Source organism: Podarcis tiliguerta (genome assembly GCF_965153285.1).
Source record: "Podarcis tiliguerta genome assembly, chromosome: 12".
NCBI lineage: Eukaryota > Metazoa > Chordata > Lepidosauria > Squamata > Lacertidae > Podarcis > Podarcis tiliguerta.
In genome coordinates, this window is record NC_139545.1 from 37,261,328 (window position 1) to 37,279,188 (window position 17,861).

Consider the following 17,861-nt stretch of genomic DNA (forward strand, 5'->3'; position numbering starts at 1 on the left):
TAGTCATGCTGGCCACATGACCCGGAAACTGTATGTCAGCTCCCTCGGCCAATAAAGCAAGATGAACGCTGCAACCCCAGAGTCAGCCATGACTCGACCTAATGGTCAGGGGTCCCTTTACCTTTTTATATTAGTGCTACTGCTGCTGTACAGCCTCCATTTGGTTCAACAGGGATTTTTACTGCAGTTACAGGGCTGGTGCCCAAAAAGGGAAAGGAAGTTTAAAAGCTGACACATATTCCCTAAAATAGATCAAACAATAGATCTATCCTCTTTCGACAATATTAAGTGCAGGTTGGGAATTTGTTTCATTTCAGCGTTTACAATATAAAGTCAAACATTCTGATGATGTCAGAAGGATATCATAAGAAGTTGCAAAACTGGGTGTTAGACTCAGACTCCTCAAGAAGTACTGCAGAGACCGAAATATACAAGAAAAAGGACACTTCATGCATATATAATCAGGGGATAGAATCGTAGAACTGCAGAGTTGGACGAGACCACGGTGAGAATCTAGTCTAACCCCCCTGCAATGCAGGAATCTTTCACCTAATATGGGGCTCGAACCCACAACCTTGAGATTAAGAGTTACATGCATATATTAAGAGGCTGGGCTTTCCCCCCGTCTTTTGTAAATAGCTCCTGAATTGGCAGAATGAAAGCAAGGGAGAGTGCTTAACTCTTCCTGTGTCCGCTGCTTCTTTGCTCCAAAGGGTTTGCCCCCAGGGTTTCAAATGCAGGTGGGCTGGGGAATCTGACCAATGCTGAATTATGATATATTTCACTTGGAATGTCAGTTTCATAGTTCTATTTTGTTTTTTAATACAGTGCATTTCCACAACAATAACAACAGCAATAATAAAAATTTGCACAAAGGAGCATCTGTTTTTTTTATAAAAAAAACTTACTGCGCTAATATTTTGCTGGTTTTTCTTTACTCGTTCAATCTCTGGAGTCTCTGTTACTGCTGTACCAGCTCCTATCTCTTTCTTGTACAACACCTTCATTGAACAATAGAAAAATAATTATGAAGGTATGCTTCCTGGCACAAGTTTGCAACAACAGGCAATGTTCCAAATACTAAATTATACCGCCTCTGTTGTTTTAGCTTCCCACAAACTAACTCAGTCACCACAAGAACTAATAAACTCATTTTCTTTACTGGAACCTCATATGAAAAGAGTGCACATTGGGAAAAGCCATAACAGGTAGCATACTTCGCAGTGATATCCACAGATGTTTAAGGTTTAATTGTCCTGGCTCTTAGCATCTGATAAAGGTTGAGCACTTGCCCGTATAGCTGTTCCTGTAGCCCTTTAAAAAGAGTGCAAGGTTACCCTCACCTCCATCACAGCATCCTACCACTTAAAGATTAATAAATTTATTATAGTATAAACCAACAATGGAGTAAAGTACACTTCATACTTTCTCTGGTCCATAAAAGCTTATGCCATAATAAATTTGACTCCATTGAATTAAATGGGGTTTAGGTCCACATAACTGTGTAGAAGATTGCAGTGCTCAAAAAAAATTGTTGTATTGCTACCTTTTCCCACAGTACTGTGAAAATTATTGTTGCAATTATTATTATTTATTAAACTTCTATACTGCCCTTCATCTGAGGATCACAGGGCAGTTTACAATATTTTTTAAAAATTACATACCATGATAACAAACAAAAACAAAACAATAACAATAACCACCCCCCAACAGGAGTGGTACAACCTTTACCAACAAGGGTATGCAATTGGCTTGGGGACAATGAACGGTACATTTTTCATTGTGCCCTGGGACACAAGAGAGTTCATTTGATGTTGAACTTTGTTAAGAGTTTCCCTTAAAATTTGGATTGTTGCTACTTACAGCACTGATATTTCTCTGTGTGTTTTTAATTCTCTCGATTTCAGGAGTGCCTGGAACAGCAGAGTAGGAGCACAGCATCTTCTCTGCTTCATCTTTGTACTTTTTCTACAAAATAGAAAGCCCAGCCAGATGGGTGGGGTATAAATAATAAAATTATTAGTATTAGTGTCAAAATAAGTATGTATGTATTAAGCAATTAAACAACTAAATAGGCTTAAATATGTGTAAGCCTACTTTACTGTCGCTTCACAATTCCTATACCATGGCAAACTGGGCCTTAATATAACTCAGAATTAAAGTCTGTATCTTTTATTATTTTTATTTTAGCATCCACACATTAAAATAAATGCACTGCCATAAGAAGCATGCATACTTATTAAAAAATAAGACTCATATCATATCAGAACAAAACGAACAACCCTGTGTGCAGGAGGACACTTCCGAACTGCAAGCGCCACTTAATTACTCTTCATTCCCTACCCACCTGGCTGGCTATTTCAGAAGCTTTCTTTGCTCGCTGTATCTCTGGGATATCTGAGCCCACCTGCATTCCTTTCCCTTTGATTTCAGTCTCCAGGTCCTTCATATATTCTTTCTGTAAGAAATGGAACGTTAATGAATTCTTAGACATACAATATCTTTAGCCTTTCATACCCGTACAGCTGGAATAATTCATGTGTGCTGCTTTCAAAAAGGTATGCTTGCAACACAAACTAGATTTCTGATGCCTGGCTGTGCTTCTGTCAGATTCAGTTTTTATTATTTTTCTATACTTCCTGCTTTCAAAAGGATTTCGTAAAAAAAAAAAAAGTTTAAAAGCCCATTGTATTTTCCTGTAAATGTCATTGAAGCGATGCATTCTGCACTAACCTGGCTTGCAATTTCATAAGCTTTCTTTGCTCGTTGTATATCAGGAGTATCCATGCCCACCTGCATGCCTTTCCCTTTAATTTCCATTTCTAGATGTTTCTTGTATTCTTTCTGTGAAGGACAGATCAGGAAATACTCAGATCTACAGCAGCTGAAGCTTTTATACAGACCTTGCTTTAATCTGCATGCTTTTATTAAATAGCACCCATGAAGGTCAAATTGTCCCTTTATACTCTCAGAATACTGACTCCATAGGAGATACTCAGATATATCTGATGTTCCTTAAGGAAGAAAATCATTTAACAAAAATGCTTCTTTTAAATAATAATAATTATAATAATTATCTCTGTAGTATTTTATTTCAGGTTGCTCCTGTTTTCACTGTCCTGAATCAATGGATAAATTCATATAATTGAGCATTATAGATAATAGATGTAATTCAGAAAGGACTAAATTCATCTGTCACAAGATCCACTCACTAGTTTAAGGTTTGAGCATTTATGTCTTATAAATGCTTACCACTGATATTGACATTCAATGCAAATGGGGGATGAAAAGTCCTTCCTCTGTTCTTCTACAGGTAAGGTATCAATGAAAGTTTACTACCACAAGTCCTTGGCTCCCTGTTTAGCCCACAAGCCAATTTTCCCATAACCACACCTAATCATCCCACACCTGACATCGTATGTAGGATCAGGTGGGAAGTAGGTGGACATGCAGCTGAAGACACAGTTCCCTGTAGAAAGCAGGACTGAATTCCCAGAACATCAGCCAACGTGCAGGTGGTTTAGTCTTGCTGGGTTTGGGTATGTGAGCAATTTCATATGAAGCCCCACAGTATCCTCACCAGAACCTTACAGCCAACAGTACTAAAGCCCTTCTAATAAGAGACCCAACTTGGAATCTAGTCTAATTGGGATTCAGACCTGGTTTGGTATGGAAACTGACTTGGTCACCCTGTACAATGATCTGCATCAGGAGAGAGCTGGGAGTGTAGCTCTGCAGAGTCTCCCAACATGACTTTTGATGCCATCAGCCATGTTATTTTTCTGGGGTTTGAGCTGAGTCTTGGGGGAACCACATTGAAGTGATTCCACTCCTGCTTGGGTGGCCAGATCCAGATGGTGGTTCTTGGGGAGCACTGCTCCGCTCTGTGAGGTTCTCCAGTTTGGGGTTTCGCATAGATCAGTTCTGTCCCCAATGTTTAACATCTACACAAAACCACTGAGTGGGGTCACACAGAGTTTTGGAGTGCATTGTCACCAGTATGCAGATGACACGCCGCTTTATTTCTCCTTTCTATCTTCTGCTGGTGAGGGAGTAGATGTACTTAATCAGTTCTTGGCTCTGATAATGGGCTGAATGGGTGCCGATAAAGTGACATTTAATCCAGACAACAATGAGGTGCTGTTAGTGAGTCGTTCCTCTGTCTAGATGAGTGGTGTGAGGCCTGCTCTAGATGGAGAGACACTCCCTCAGATGACCAAGTTCATAGCTTGACGGTTCTCCTGGACCCACTGCTGTCACTTAAGGCACAGGCGGCCATGGTGGTCTGCCTTCCACCAGCTTAGGTTGGTGGTCCAGCTACAATCCATGCCAACTTTTGGAATTCACACTCAGTTTTGCAATTGAGTTGAATATTTTGGTCTAGGGTCACAAGCACACCTTACATTTAAAGCACACCACTTCAACAGTCATGGCTTCCCACAAAGAATACAGTGGTACCTCGGATTTAGAACTTAATTCGTTCCGGAGGTCCGTTCTTAACCTGAAACTGTTTTTAACCTGAAGCACCACTTTAGCTAATGGGGCCTGCTGCTGCCGCCACACAGCCAGAGCACGATTTCTGTTCTCATCCTGAAGCAAAGTTCTTAACCTGAGGTACTATTTATGGGTTAGCGGAGTCTGTAACCTGAAGCGTCTGTAACCTGAAGCGTATGTAACCCGAGGTACCACTGTACCGGGAACTGCAGTTTGTTAAGGGTGCTGGGAACTGTAGCTCTTTGAAGGGTCTCCTTATGATTCTCGGTACCTTTAACTTCAGTTTTAACTTCAGGGAAAGCCACGGATGTTAAAGAGGTATGAGAGTGCTTTAAATGTATGGTGCAGATGGGACACCAGACCAAAATGCTCCACTCTTGCAAAACAGAGTATAAATTCCAAAAGTTGTCATATTACCGTATATGGTGCTATAAAGCATACAGTTCCATTTCAAGAAGCATTTTAAACAAACCTGGCTTGCAATTTCAGATGCTCTTTTGGCTCGCTGTATTTCAGGAGTATCTGTGCCAACCTGCATCCCTTTCCCTTTAATTTCAGTCTCCAGGTCTTTTTTATATTCTTTCTGTGCACACACAAAAATATAAACCAGGGTCTATTTGAAACGGAATGGGTGGGAGAGAGCAGAACACCTTTAAATGATACGCATTGCATATTCAAAACCTTTGCCCTCAAAGACCAAATTACAATTTAGGCAAGTGGTTTCTCTCTACAGCGGAGTTCTTGCACACCTACAAAATGAATAAATGTGTCAGAGTGTTTAGAAGGCTTGCATATTAAACACATGGTCAAACCCTTTAATAATGGTGGTTTAAAATTCTATTGAGGTACTGAGTTACATGGGGAGTTTTCAGCAATGGTTTTTTTAAAAAAATGTTTGTTTTTAGTATACAAAGAACGCTTCCTAATTTAAATAGCCTGTGCTATTGACTTGGAGATTACCAAGTGATATAAATTATAAATAATTAATTCACAATGAACATTTTATTTTCAGCGGGCCCTAACACATCCTAATTTTCTAAATAAGCATATATATTATTAAAAATGTGTTGGAAAGTGTGTTGAGTTAACTGCTCTAGAATATTTAATTATACACAGAGGTAGACACATAAGCTGGGGTTGAACTGGGCCACTTCTATTTAGACCGTCAATTAAAATCATCAGGAGGGGATGCCTACGGGGCAGAAACTAATTTAACTGTACAACTATAGCCATTGGGTGACCCGCCATTGCCTAAGGAATTAGGGCACAACTCCCTAGCCTGTCCTGACTCCTGGGCCACACCCTAAAGGTGAGAAGGAAAGACTTACCCCATCACCACCACCCAAGACTGCAGAACCACAAGTGGATGAGAGAGTTTGGCCTCAAATGAGGCCCCTCTCCCAGCCTCTGAACCTGAGAGTCCAGGAAATGAGCCTCGGTGCCAACCCATCAGCTGAAACATGCCTAAAGGACGTCACCAGGCTAAACCAAGCTATTTCTTTTCCCGCACCGAAACTGCCAAAAGTGACCAAATCAAGAAGATTAACCTATTTAAACACAGCAGACCATATAGCACTCCATCCCACTATTCAGTGTGAAGTAGGCAAAGAAAACCAATCTGCGATCCAAAATGCAGATTGGGAGAAATCCCTAGCATAGACCATGAGGAACAATGGGAAACAGGGAGGGAGGGAAGGTGCTGTTGCAAAAAGAAGGCTGGAGGGAAGGCGGCTTGTCCCTTCAATAAGGATCAACCCCTGACCCATTCCTCAGACCACCTTGGAAATGCAAGGATTTTCCTCCTCTGACTCTCTTGCCCAATGGCTCGTAAAGGCACCCAGCCTTCTAGGAACCATCTTGCCCTTTTGGCTGAACATTCTGGCACCCCAATAGGCAAAGCAAGGCCCATTAAGTTCAATGGGACTTACTCCCATGTAACCCAATATGCCTTTGGCAATACAAAGCTACATTGCCAAAGAACTCCATCATGTTATGCCTTCCACGTCGTTTCAAAAACAGAATGTGCTGCATTAGATTTCTACAATAATTTCCAATAAACAAAATAATTTCTATATATATTTGCTTAAATGAGAACAATACAGGAAGTGTTTCTGAAATTCAGTAGTTCTATTCAGCTTTATTACTCTTCTTGTGCCGGATGTGCCAATTAATTACTAATTCCACCAAGCCATAAAAGATGCAAAGGAATAATTTTAAATGTTTTGCTCTACTGACCTCACTAACAATTTTAGATGCTCTCTTTGCTTTTTGAACCTCAGGAGTTTCAGAGATGTGCTTAACTCCTTTCCCCTTTATTTCATTTTCCAGATCTTTTCTGTATTCCTTCTAAAAAAAAAAAAAGTTGGAACCAGTTTCAAAGCATGGACTTTTTCATAGACTCTAAAAACTAAGCAGATGTGTCATTGGGTGCTTTGTGAAGGGCTCACTTTCCACGACATTAATAACCTTTACTAACATAACCTACCTCATTTAGTATCTGAGCTGCATTTTTCACTCTAATCAACTCTGGCGTATCTTCAAACACTGTCAGTCCTTTTCCTTTCATCCCTTCTTCCAAATCTTTTCTATACTCTTTCTGAAGGTTTGAAGGAGGGGGGGGGGAGAAAGGTTTCTCAGCTTTAAATCGTGAGCAAGATCTTGAAAAGGAAAAGTTCTTATTAAATATTTCAAGGAATACTTTGAAAATCTCTATAAAATATGAATTAGATAGTGCACATTTACCATAGTTAAAATAGAATTGGAAAATCAAAAGATAGGATGCACCAAGAATGAAAAGATTGTAATCTTTACTTGCTCCTGGGAGCAGGGGAACCACATTCTTCTTTTTATACAACTAGTTACTACAGATACTTTATAAAACTGTAAGAGCTTCCGCTATGGATGGTAGGGTTTGTTTTTTTTCAGATTACAGACAAGTAAATGACCCTGTCACTCAAGTTCTGCTAATGCTATCATTATTCACAAATGCAACGCAAAAGGCACTTATCCACAAATCAGAGTTACATAGCATGATGAGTACTTGTGATTGAAATGAACATGTAGAAAGATATCACGCTAATGCTGCAGAAAACAGAACCCAGAGTTACATCAGTTTATGACACTATCTCCAGAAGATCTGCGTTCCTCCTTGATTGACAAACCAAGAGGTATTGTTTCAATTTATCTCCAGGTATCTTTGAAGCTTCGAGTCAATTCAGACATCACACCAAACAATCTTTAATGAAGCTTAAGTATGATTTGGCGGTATTATCTGAGAGTGGCAAGTCGTCGTTTGTGGTTGACCAGCAAACAAGAATCAGAAACCATGGTTTTAAGCAGTGGCGTAGCGTGGGTTGTCAGCACCCAGGGCAAGGCAAGTAATTTGTGCCCCCTAACCCGTGGATTTGCGCCCCCTAACCCGTGGATTTGCGCCCCCTAACCCTAACCCCCAGATGTTGCGCCCGGTGCGGCCGGCCCCCCCTGCACCCACCACGCTACGCCACTGGTTTTAAGTGAGTTGGCAACCTCACTTAACTATTGTGCTAACCGGGGCTTCACTTACCCTGTTGTGTGTGCAAGCAAGTGGGCAGGCAAGCAAATTAGGAGGGTAGCTGCAGCAACAGGGGCAACATGAGAAGGCATGTCTGTGTCACCAGCCTGCCCAATGGCAGGCTTGCTCACTCTGCCGGCAAGCTCACCCACAACTCTGGCCTGCTTGTTTTGCTCGCTTGCTCCATCCGCTGTTGTCACACTGCAGTTCTGTGGCTACACAAACTGCATCACAACAACTTCTTTCTTACCAAAGTACAGTGGTGCCTCGCAAGACGAAAAGAATCCGTTCCGTGAGTCTCTTCGTCTAGCGGTTTTTTCGTCTTGCGAAGCAACCCCATTAACGGATTAGCGGATTAGCGCTATTAGCGGTTTAGCGGCTATTAGCGGCTATTAAAGGCTTAAGGGATTAGCGGATTAGCTGCTAAAAGGCTATTAGCAGCTTAGTGCCTTAGAAAAAGGGGGTGGGGAGTGGGGAAAAATCGCAGCAACTCGCAAGACATTTTCGTCTTGCGAAGCAAGCCCATAGGAAATTCGTTTTGCGAAGCACCTCCAAAACAGAAAACCCTTTTGTCTAGCGGGTTTTCCGTCTTGCAAGGCATTCTTCTTGCGGGGCACCACTGTATTATATACGTAGTAAAACAAGAAGTAACTAGAGGTGGTTCTTCCATCTTCTGACTTATTACAGCTTGTGCAGGTGGCGCTGTGGGTTAAACCACAGAGCCTAGGACTTGCCGATCAGAAGGTCGGCAGTTCGAATCCCCACAACGGGGTGAGCTCCCGTTGCTTGGTCCCTGCTCTTGCCAACCTAGCAGTTCGAAAGCACATCAAAGTGCAAGTAGATAAATAGGTACCACTCCGGCGGGAAGGTAAACGGTGTTTCTGTGCACTGCTCTGGTTCGACAGAAGTGGCTTAGTCATGCTGGCCACATGACCCAGAAGCTGTACGCCAGCTCCCTCGGCCAGTAAAGCAAGATGAGCACCGCAACCCCAGATTCGGTCACGACTGGACCTAATGGTCAGGGGTCCCTTTACCTTTACCTTTACCTCTTTAAGCAGGTTAGTAACACGCTTCACGTTCAAGAATTCTGGGGTCTTGTCCAAGTCCAGTGCTGCCTTTCCTTTGAGTTTCTCTTCAAATTCTTTTCGATATGTTTTCTGTGCATGAAATAAAATTTTATACAACTATAAAATTGCATGCCGTTTCATGTAAACTGTAGTTATATTGCAGCAAGAGGCAAAACGTTGTCACTGAACAATCCAAAACATAAAGATACAGAATCTAAACATTTGGAGGATATCAAAGTGAGTCTCTAAAACAGCTATTCCAACTTCAAATGGGAGACACAACGGGATCCAAAGATTTGCTCAACTTGTTCCATGTGTTGAAGCCTGTTTTGAACATGTGGTTGTTTCCTGAAGAGCAGCATGTGGTGCTGCAAATGGTTTTGAAAGTGGGAGGACTTCAAAAACCAGTATGCAGCGTGTCAAGTTGGTATGCTGCCCAGTGGGGGGGGGGGGAATCCAAGATCCAAACGGAGTGAGAACTAGGCTGAATTATCTCCTTAGGCTGTGACCAATGCATTTCATCATAGTGAAAGAACTACCCACAGCCCTTATTCAAATGCCATAGCAGCACCATGTATTGAACACTGCAGTACAGTAATGATTTCCAAAAGCGTTCCACCAACCTCACTTTGACACCTCTGAGCCTCCTTTGAAACTTGGTAAGTCGGGGTATCCACAAATTCCATCATGGCCCTGCCTTTTGATTTTTCATACTTCTCTCTGTACTTCACCTAACAGAACAGAGCGCGGATCAAAACTACAGCAATTTTTAAAGCCGACAGTTTGTTCATTCACAGAGGAGGGGCTTCCCATTCCTTGTGTATGAATTCTCTTTTATGCATGAAAAGCATTTCCCTCCTTCTAAACATATATGCTGTACATAATATACAATCCGAACATGCAGAGCTACTGGACTGTGCGCACTGTGTGCATACCTGACTTTGGAGCACTGCGTTTTCTTTGTGGTGCAGCTGTTCAGCTGTATCCAGTGCGAAATGATACAGCCCCTTACTTTTCTCAAACAGCTTCTTATATTCATACTGAAACAAATAATAGGCAAATATATATAAAAGACCAAAACTGTCAGTTAATATAAATCACTTAAAACTATAATGATACCTCATTGTAGTAGTTGTTGTTTAAACCCACAACTTTGTTTCAAAGTTTGTAAGAACTCATATTTAAAGCAAAAGTGTAAACTAAACCGTGAAATGGTTTCTATTAAAAAAAAACAAACAGATGAAGCTCTGATCCAGTGAGGACAACATGTGCACATGGAAACAACATGCAGAGTGTTTCGTGGCAATTCCAGTATTTGATCTGAACCATGCATGTAGCATTGGAAGATATTTTCAATATCTGTCTACACCTCTGCACAGCACTGATCACCTCTAAGCAGGGCAAAGTCTAAGGTTTTCCATCCCTCCAAAATTCATATCTAATGCTTGGTGCTAGATCGTAATCACATGCAGTAGCATGGCACATACCTCACACCACTTCAGCACATGTGCAACTTTTGATCAGGACATATAACAGCCTTGGGGCTGTTCGGGATTCATAAACAATCTTCCTGTGCAAAGTGATTCCAGGGAGCGGGGCCACAGCTGGTTTCCTAATCTAGTGGCAGTGGTTATCTTATCATAGCCGATGAAATCCTGCTCCAGAGGGTCAAGGGCAGCTTTTCAGGGGGTGAAGGTATGCTGTAGAACATGTATAGCCCTGGATCCCAACTTAATAACCCAAAGAAGCTCAAGTGTTGAAAATTATAGAAATAGTGTGAGCTCAATTTGACAGTCTGTTATTGCCTCCTAGTGGAGCCAAGCAAACATTGTGCAGCCTCTATCTGTTTTAAAAGTGAAATGCAATTAGTCAATTTGCTAATATAAAAATAGAAACTCAGAAAAAGAGTATAAAAGTATGCATACTACACACCCAGTGCAATTGTATGCACTTTTTACTCAGAAATGGACAGGGAGCCTAGAAAGGCAGTGGAAACCATAGCAAACAAAACAACACACCCCAAAAGCAACTTTCTCTGACCGTTGGATTATTCTGCAACTGAACTGAGTACCCAGGAAGGCACAGTTGGGAGAAGCTAACTACCACAGATATTTCAAATAACACAAGACAGGTCATCCTTTTCATCCATCTCCTTAATCATGGATTAAGGAGATTTTATGATGGACAACCTTGTTAAATTGACAGGGAGCTCAGGACTCAAAATCTGGAAGCATTTTCCCATCTACATGCTGTACCTACAGGTCTACAGGTGAACATCAACCAAAAACAAGTCACCTTTAAGAAGAGAGCTTTGCTGCCAAATCGCATGAGCATGCTTCATGATTGCAACACAAAGCAATTGCTTGTACTGTGAGAGCAAAAACCCATTTCACAGTAAAACAAAACCAGGGTGTGTGGAGGTGTTACTCTGCAGCATGTGAATTAGATTCAGCTACCTCAAATCATATCCCAAAAATAAGAGGACTGAGCGGGGGGGGGGGGCAATCTGAAGTCTTTCCACATCTACCGGTAGTTTATACAAATATTGATGTGCTGATTCCTTTTAACTGTTATAAAGGTTAGAAGTTTATAAAAGTGTTATTAAAAAAGAAGAAGAGGAGCTAAAAAGGTAAAAGAAAACCAAAAAACCTCATAAACTATAGTGCTACTGGTGTAGTGGCAGATTGGGTAGTGCAAGGAGACATTTGTTTCCTCTACACAGAGTTCTTTTAAAAATCTGCCAGATATTTTAACATTTATCTTCCCTCTTTCTTTTCATGGAAACTACTTCTTCAAGAATTGCAATATGTATATTTAAAATGCATTTTATCCTCAATACATGTCATAAATGCATCTTAGTTCCTTTTTTTGAGCCAATAAATTTATCACAGAACTGGAAAAATAGTATGAAATCCAAAAGAAATCCACACTTCTGTTTGAATCAGAATTCATAAAGATTGAATTCCTCAATGGTTAGAATTAGATTTGAAGCGCACGCGCGCGCGCGCACACACACACACACCATTTTGAGACATTGGTGTGTCTCAATAACTCCTGGTCACAGTATGCTGGTAACTCAGACATTATTAGTATCAGTATCATTACTATTAATCAAATTTCTCTACTGCCCTTCATCAGAGAATCACAGGACAGTTTACAATATAAAAACACCAAATCTCTTCTATGGTAAGAGATTAATTTAGGACCACAAACCCTTGCTTCCCATTTTTCATCCCATGAATGCCATTCCAGATGGCTGCTGCCTGCGTACAAAGATGGGCTTTGCTTTTTAAGGATATGTAATTATGATTTTTAAAATTACTTATTAAATTTCTATACCGCCCTTCATCCAAGGTTCACAGGGCAGATTTATAATATAAAAATATAAAAATACAGAACATATTAGCATATTAATCAGCCAAAGGCCTGGGAGAAGAGGAACGTTTTCACCTGGCACCTAAAGATATGTAAGGAATGTGCCAGGCGGGCCTCCCTGGAGAAAGCATTCCACAAATGGGGAGCCACCACAGACAAGGCCCGTTTCTGTGTTGCCACCCTCCAGACCTCTCATGTAGGAGGCATACAAAGAAGGGCCTCAGATGATGATCACAGGGTCTGGGTCTCTCCTCATATAGGGAGAGGTGGTCCTTGAGATATTGCGACCCTGAGCCATTTAAGGCTTGATAGGTCAAAACAATCAGGTCCGCAAACTAATCAGCAGCCAGTGCAATCAGGCCAGGATTGGTGTAATATGCTCAAACCAACCTGCCCCAGTGAGCAACCTGGCCACTGAATTCTGCACCAGCCGAAGTTTCTGAACTGTCTTCGGAGGCAGCCCCATGTATAACGCGTTGCAGTACTCTACCCTAGAGGTTACCAGAGCACAGACAACAGAAGTTAGGCTATTCTCGTCCACATAGGGGCGCAGGTGAGCCACCAGCCAAAGCTGACGGAAGGTACTCTATGCCACTGAGGCCACCTGAACCTCAAGCGACAGCAGTGGACCCAGAAGTAGTACCCCCAAGCAATGTACCTTCTCCTTCAGATGAAGGGCTCATTAGGTTTAATGGAACATAACACAACAATTATCTGCTCTGAACCATTGCATTTTAAAACCCTATTCAAATGAATTAATCACAAGAAAGGCAACTTACCTGGCTACTTATTTTGCTGGCATTCAAGGCATGCTCTAACTGTAACAGGTTCGGAAAGGTAGATGCTGGCTCATGAAGGCTTTCTAGGTCTTTTTTGTATTTCACCTGCAAGGTGAAGAATAGACATTTGGTTAAAAACAAACCAGAGCATGGGACAGAAATGCATGGTTTCATTTTCACCGCAGGGAAAAAATGTTCTTTTCCATGTTTGCCTGCCATGTTTTCTATCGGCCACTAGGTGGCACTCATTTACTACGGTCTGACAAAAAGATGGCCGCAATGCATATTCTATTATAGGGGAAAGTTTAACCCTTTGAAAAGAGACCTTTCCAAATAAACGCTAAGAAAATAAAATGCCCACCAAGCAACTTCCACACAAAAACGTTACAATAAAAAGAGTGCCAAAAACAGCCCTACTTACATCACTTGCCAAGACTGAGGCAAGTTGTGCTTGCTTGAAAGAAGCACTATCCAGAGGATTGTAGCAGTAATTCTTCATATCCTTATTAAACTGTTCTTTGTATTTTGCCTGAGAAACAAACAAATCGCATAGGTTGTAATAGTGCATAAGTGCAGATTTCAGAATAGCTTAGCATCGGCATTTTCTATTCATAGCTTATCCCAAACCATCAGTTATATAATTACAGGGCAGTTCAATAAACACAGAGGGTATGGTACAGGGCCATAGGGCCGGCCCCAAAGGGCTTATCTAGGTTTCTGGAGCATCTTATCCCTGCTTCATAAAAGGAAAGCGAAGCTGGAACTAGATGACGCAGCAGATAGAAGGCTGCCACGAAAAATAGGAACCCTCCATCTCTCCTCAGTAATATCTGCTGATACAACATCCATAATGTTACACCATGGTGCTGTAAGCTTCTCTGCTCCTACCAACAGCAGCACTGAAGTGCAACAGGCCTTGTGTCACAGGCCTTGTGTCACTTAATATTTCCAGGGAAAACATAATGTAAGGTTGCTGCTGTTGATGGCAGATCTCCCAGCCTTTGGGAAAAGAGGGCTGGTAAGAATAACACGTGTTGGTGGTAAACTTTCAAACTCAAAGTAAAAACAACAAGAGCAAGATCTGAACAAATGACATGGTTTATAGAGTAGAATAAAATTTTGGTTGCAGTGCGCAGGAGAAAGGGGAAGCAGTCTGGCGTTAAATGTAGTCAAAAGTTTGTTTCTAACAGAAGACATCTATACTACTCTCTCAGGTGCATGTCAGGCTTAAAAAAAACTTTTGAAGAGCAGAAATCCCAGGAGCTTTTCATTGCCAAACTAGTTTTAGAGAACTGGGAAGGTTCTCTAAAACCCCAGCTCGATTTTAATTATAAAGGCTAACTTTATAAGCTATTTGGATGGGAAGCAAAGGCACGTGTCTCAAAAGAAGTATGTCTTTTCTTTACAAAAATCCTGACCATTTACTGCATTGTCTTCCTTTCTTTTCTTGAGAGCACAGAAAGGAAATTGGACGCTGCTTAGTCTGAGTCAGACCACTGGTCCAACAGTGTCAACACTGTTCATTCCGGTTGGCAGCTGTTCTGCAGAGCTTCAGATGGGGTATTTCCTAGCTCTACCTTACATGCCAAGGATTGAAAACAGGACCTTTTGCATGCAAAGTATATACTCTATCACTGAGCTACAGTCCTTTCCAAAGGACTCTCTCACAGTAATCGTTTTATTTGAGTATCAAGATATTTATTTAATGTGATGATTACACGTGAAGCATGTTTTCTTTTAAGGACTGAGATTAATTTAAGACAACATGTATCATATATATCATCAAGACATGGCTCAGAAAGAAGCAGGAGGAAAACAAAAACAACCGTGAAGAATGCTAAGCCAAACAAATTTCTTGCTAAACTTGCACAAATCCCATATACAGCTGGGGAAAGTGTATCTTTTGAAGCTGTAAGGCAGCTTTCCTAACCGCAAGCACTTTCAATAAGTATTAGGTTTCATAAGTGAACAATAGCACCTGCTGTTCTATTTACCACCCCAAAAGGTTAAAAAAAAAAAAAAGCCAAGCACTAGGCAATTGCACATTAGAAAGCTCTCGTTGTAAATGAAATAGGTTTTTAACACTATAAATCATTTTCTTATCCCTATAACAAACAAAATGTATATACTAAGAAGCTGAGAACAACCAAAGGGTTTCCAGGAGATCAAATCAAGTAGAGCATAAATATGCGGTACCCTGAAATTTGTCTGGAAGCATCAAGTGCCTGCTGAGAATATAACCTGAGAGAGGATAATAAATAACATGGTGTCTGAGGCATAAAAGCAAGAGCTGGCCCCACCTACATAACCAAAGCAAGCAAATGATTGCCAGGGATGAAGACAGTCGGCACAAGGTTTAAAAGAAGTGTCCCAGGACCCATCGTAATGTCACGGCAGCTGCTGCAGCACAACACTACTTTGGGTTCTGCAATAGATGCCTCTCAGTGTAGCTGTTCTTGCATGAAATGTCCTGGGCCAAATGTGGCAAAAATTCCCTGTATTTTCTACAGTAATACAATACCTTAGCACATGATCCAAGCTCTAATAGCTACCCCTCAAATAATTAATACCACACTGATTGAGGGTAAGATATAAATTAGTATTTTAAAGGATTATTAACAAAGAGCAAATTCTTTAATAAGATAATGGGATTATTCACGCAAAACCTTATTACTGGGACTCTAAAAAGAAAGAGGAAATATATAACCTCACTGCTTTCGACCAGCATGTATGATTAAAGTAAATGATATTTTAATTATATGATTTAGCTTACAGGTATCATAAAGCAGATCTTAATTTTTTTCCACTTGGCCTAATTAACTCCTTTTTTTTTTTTGAAGTAGCAGATGTACCGTAGCTTTTACGTCCCAATCATGTTCCCATAAACTGTTCTTTGGGTGGAAAATAGGACCAGGAAGGATGGTTTGTTCCTTTTTGTGTGAAAAAGTAGTGGCTTAAAATCGCCTATGCCTATAAACACTATTCTCTTCTTAATACACCAGTATGCCTTGAAAGATCACTAGACTCCTCTTCGTCCCTAGAATTCCCTTCATATATAAACTATCCATGATCCAAAGAGAACACGAGGACTGCACAGATGCAGCGAGGGGGGGGGGGAATTGCTGTTTTCCAGGGCTCTGTGACATTCATTTGCATCAATTGCAATCCTATCTTAGAATTTAGTGACACCTTGACATCGAGCAGAATGACATAATGCCATTCCCTGTCTTATGGCTCCACTAAGTTCATGTGGTTTGCTCTCTGAATGGACTGAAATTATTATTATTATTTTTTATAAAACAGGCTTTTGTGTGGCAAAAGAAAATATCCACTTTCAAAAGACTTTGAAACAAAAATTAAACACCACCGTCCAGCCCCGAAGACTATATATTTGGCCAGTGACATCAAAACATATTAATCCTACCACCAAACTAACTGTGACCGAAGGCAAATTTCCTCGTCCACTTGTGGGCTTTCAGCTACAGATCTCTCAAAATATTTAATGCATACCAATTACAGCAATTCTATGGGAAAGAGTTGTGGAAACCTTATCTTGAAGTTTTCATGCAATTATAGATAGTTTGCAATTAGAAAAGTGAAGCATTTGATTGCACTCCTGGGAATCAGATATCTCAATTGAGTCATTGTCTGAAAGCTAAGAAAATCTTACTTGGCTTAAATATTTGGAAACCTCTTTTGCATGGTTGAAGTCTGGTCTTCCGAGGACAGTTGGTTCCTTACTCATTTCTCGCCTTCCTTTCGTGTATTCAGCCTTCAAGTAATAAAAAGAAAAGCATGTGCACGCCAGGCATAATTTTATTTTGAGAGTTCCCCCCACCCTTTCAGTTTTGTCCGGGGAAATGTAAGTCTCAAAAGAAACAGTATAGCAAGTATCTTTGGTGACCTTTGTTGACACCACTTTCACTAACACTCTAATCAGCAATTCCCAGGCTTCTCCTGATTCAACAAATGTACCATTTATTTTATTTGAGAAACAATATGCAGCATTTTTTAAAAATCCTCCAGTTTGATCAAGGGTTAAGAAATGCTGATTCCCTGTTATTTGGGGGGATTTGCAATTTCCAGCAAAGCTGAACTGAAAATGCAGGTGGCTGCCTTTTAAAAAAAATATAATAGGTCAGATTCCACTCTAAATTACAGAAATACAATCCTATTAAAGTCAATAAAGACTGCAATGAGTAAAATATAGTGGAAGTCGGCATACCGGGGGTGGGGAGGGGAGTTTGCATGAAATTCTATGGGAGAGCGAACCCACCAACAGGTGTGCAGGTCAAGGAAGCATGGAAGGGGGAAAGGTCAGAGACTGATAGACAGGATACCTTATATGCTAGAACTGCAGACAGAGAATCTATCCTTTAAACCTTCGGATGCAACTTTGGTACTGCAAGAATGAAAACCAGATGGATATTTGAGGCTGCATGGTGGCATTCTTTAATTGGCCAATCCAAAATTTTGGAAGAAAGGAATTGGGGGAAGCTTAAAATTGAGTGGAGTGATGAATGCTAGAAAAGTTGAGGCGGCAGGTTAAGGGTTTTTAGAAAGCTTGGCTGCTGATAATAATGAGTGCTAGGTGGA

General features: G+C 40.9%; 1 protein-coding gene across 15 annotated transcripts in view; it reads right to left on the bottom strand.

The window, feature by feature from the left end:
* NEBL (nebulette) overlaps window positions 1-17,861 on the bottom strand; it is a 173,478-nt gene that overhangs the window by 17,632 nt on the left and 137,985 nt on the right. For 5 of the 15 annotated variants that reach the window (XM_083406183.1, XM_083406179.1, XM_083406184.1 and 2 more), the window contains 13 exons: window positions 16,936-17,037; window positions 13,687-13,794; window positions 13,266-13,370; window positions 10,047-10,151; window positions 9,735-9,842; window positions 9,091-9,201; window positions 6,980-7,090; window positions 6,730-6,840; window positions 4,967-5,077; window positions 2,734-2,844; window positions 2,348-2,458; window positions 1,864-1,968; window positions 909-1,001 (listed from right to left, as the gene is read on the bottom strand). The exons of 4 other annotated variants lie outside the window; for them this stretch is intronic. In XM_083406183.1, coding sequence (XP_083262309.1) covers window positions 909-1,001; window positions 1,864-1,968; window positions 2,348-2,458; window positions 2,734-2,844; window positions 4,967-5,077; window positions 6,730-6,840; window positions 6,980-7,090; window positions 9,091-9,201; window positions 9,735-9,842; window positions 10,047-10,151; window positions 13,266-13,370; window positions 13,687-13,794; window positions 16,936-17,037 — 1,392 coding nt within the window. Of the gene's footprint in view, window positions 1-132; window positions 413-908; window positions 1,002-1,863; window positions 1,969-2,347; window positions 2,459-2,733; window positions 2,845-4,966; window positions 5,078-6,729; window positions 6,841-6,979; window positions 7,152-9,084; window positions 9,202-9,734; window positions 9,843-10,046; window positions 10,152-13,265; window positions 13,371-13,686; window positions 13,795-16,935; window positions 17,038-17,861 lie in introns of those variants that run through there. 6 more of the 15 variants (XM_083406182.1, XM_083406174.1, XM_083406185.1 and 3 more) reach the window with 5 other exon arrangements.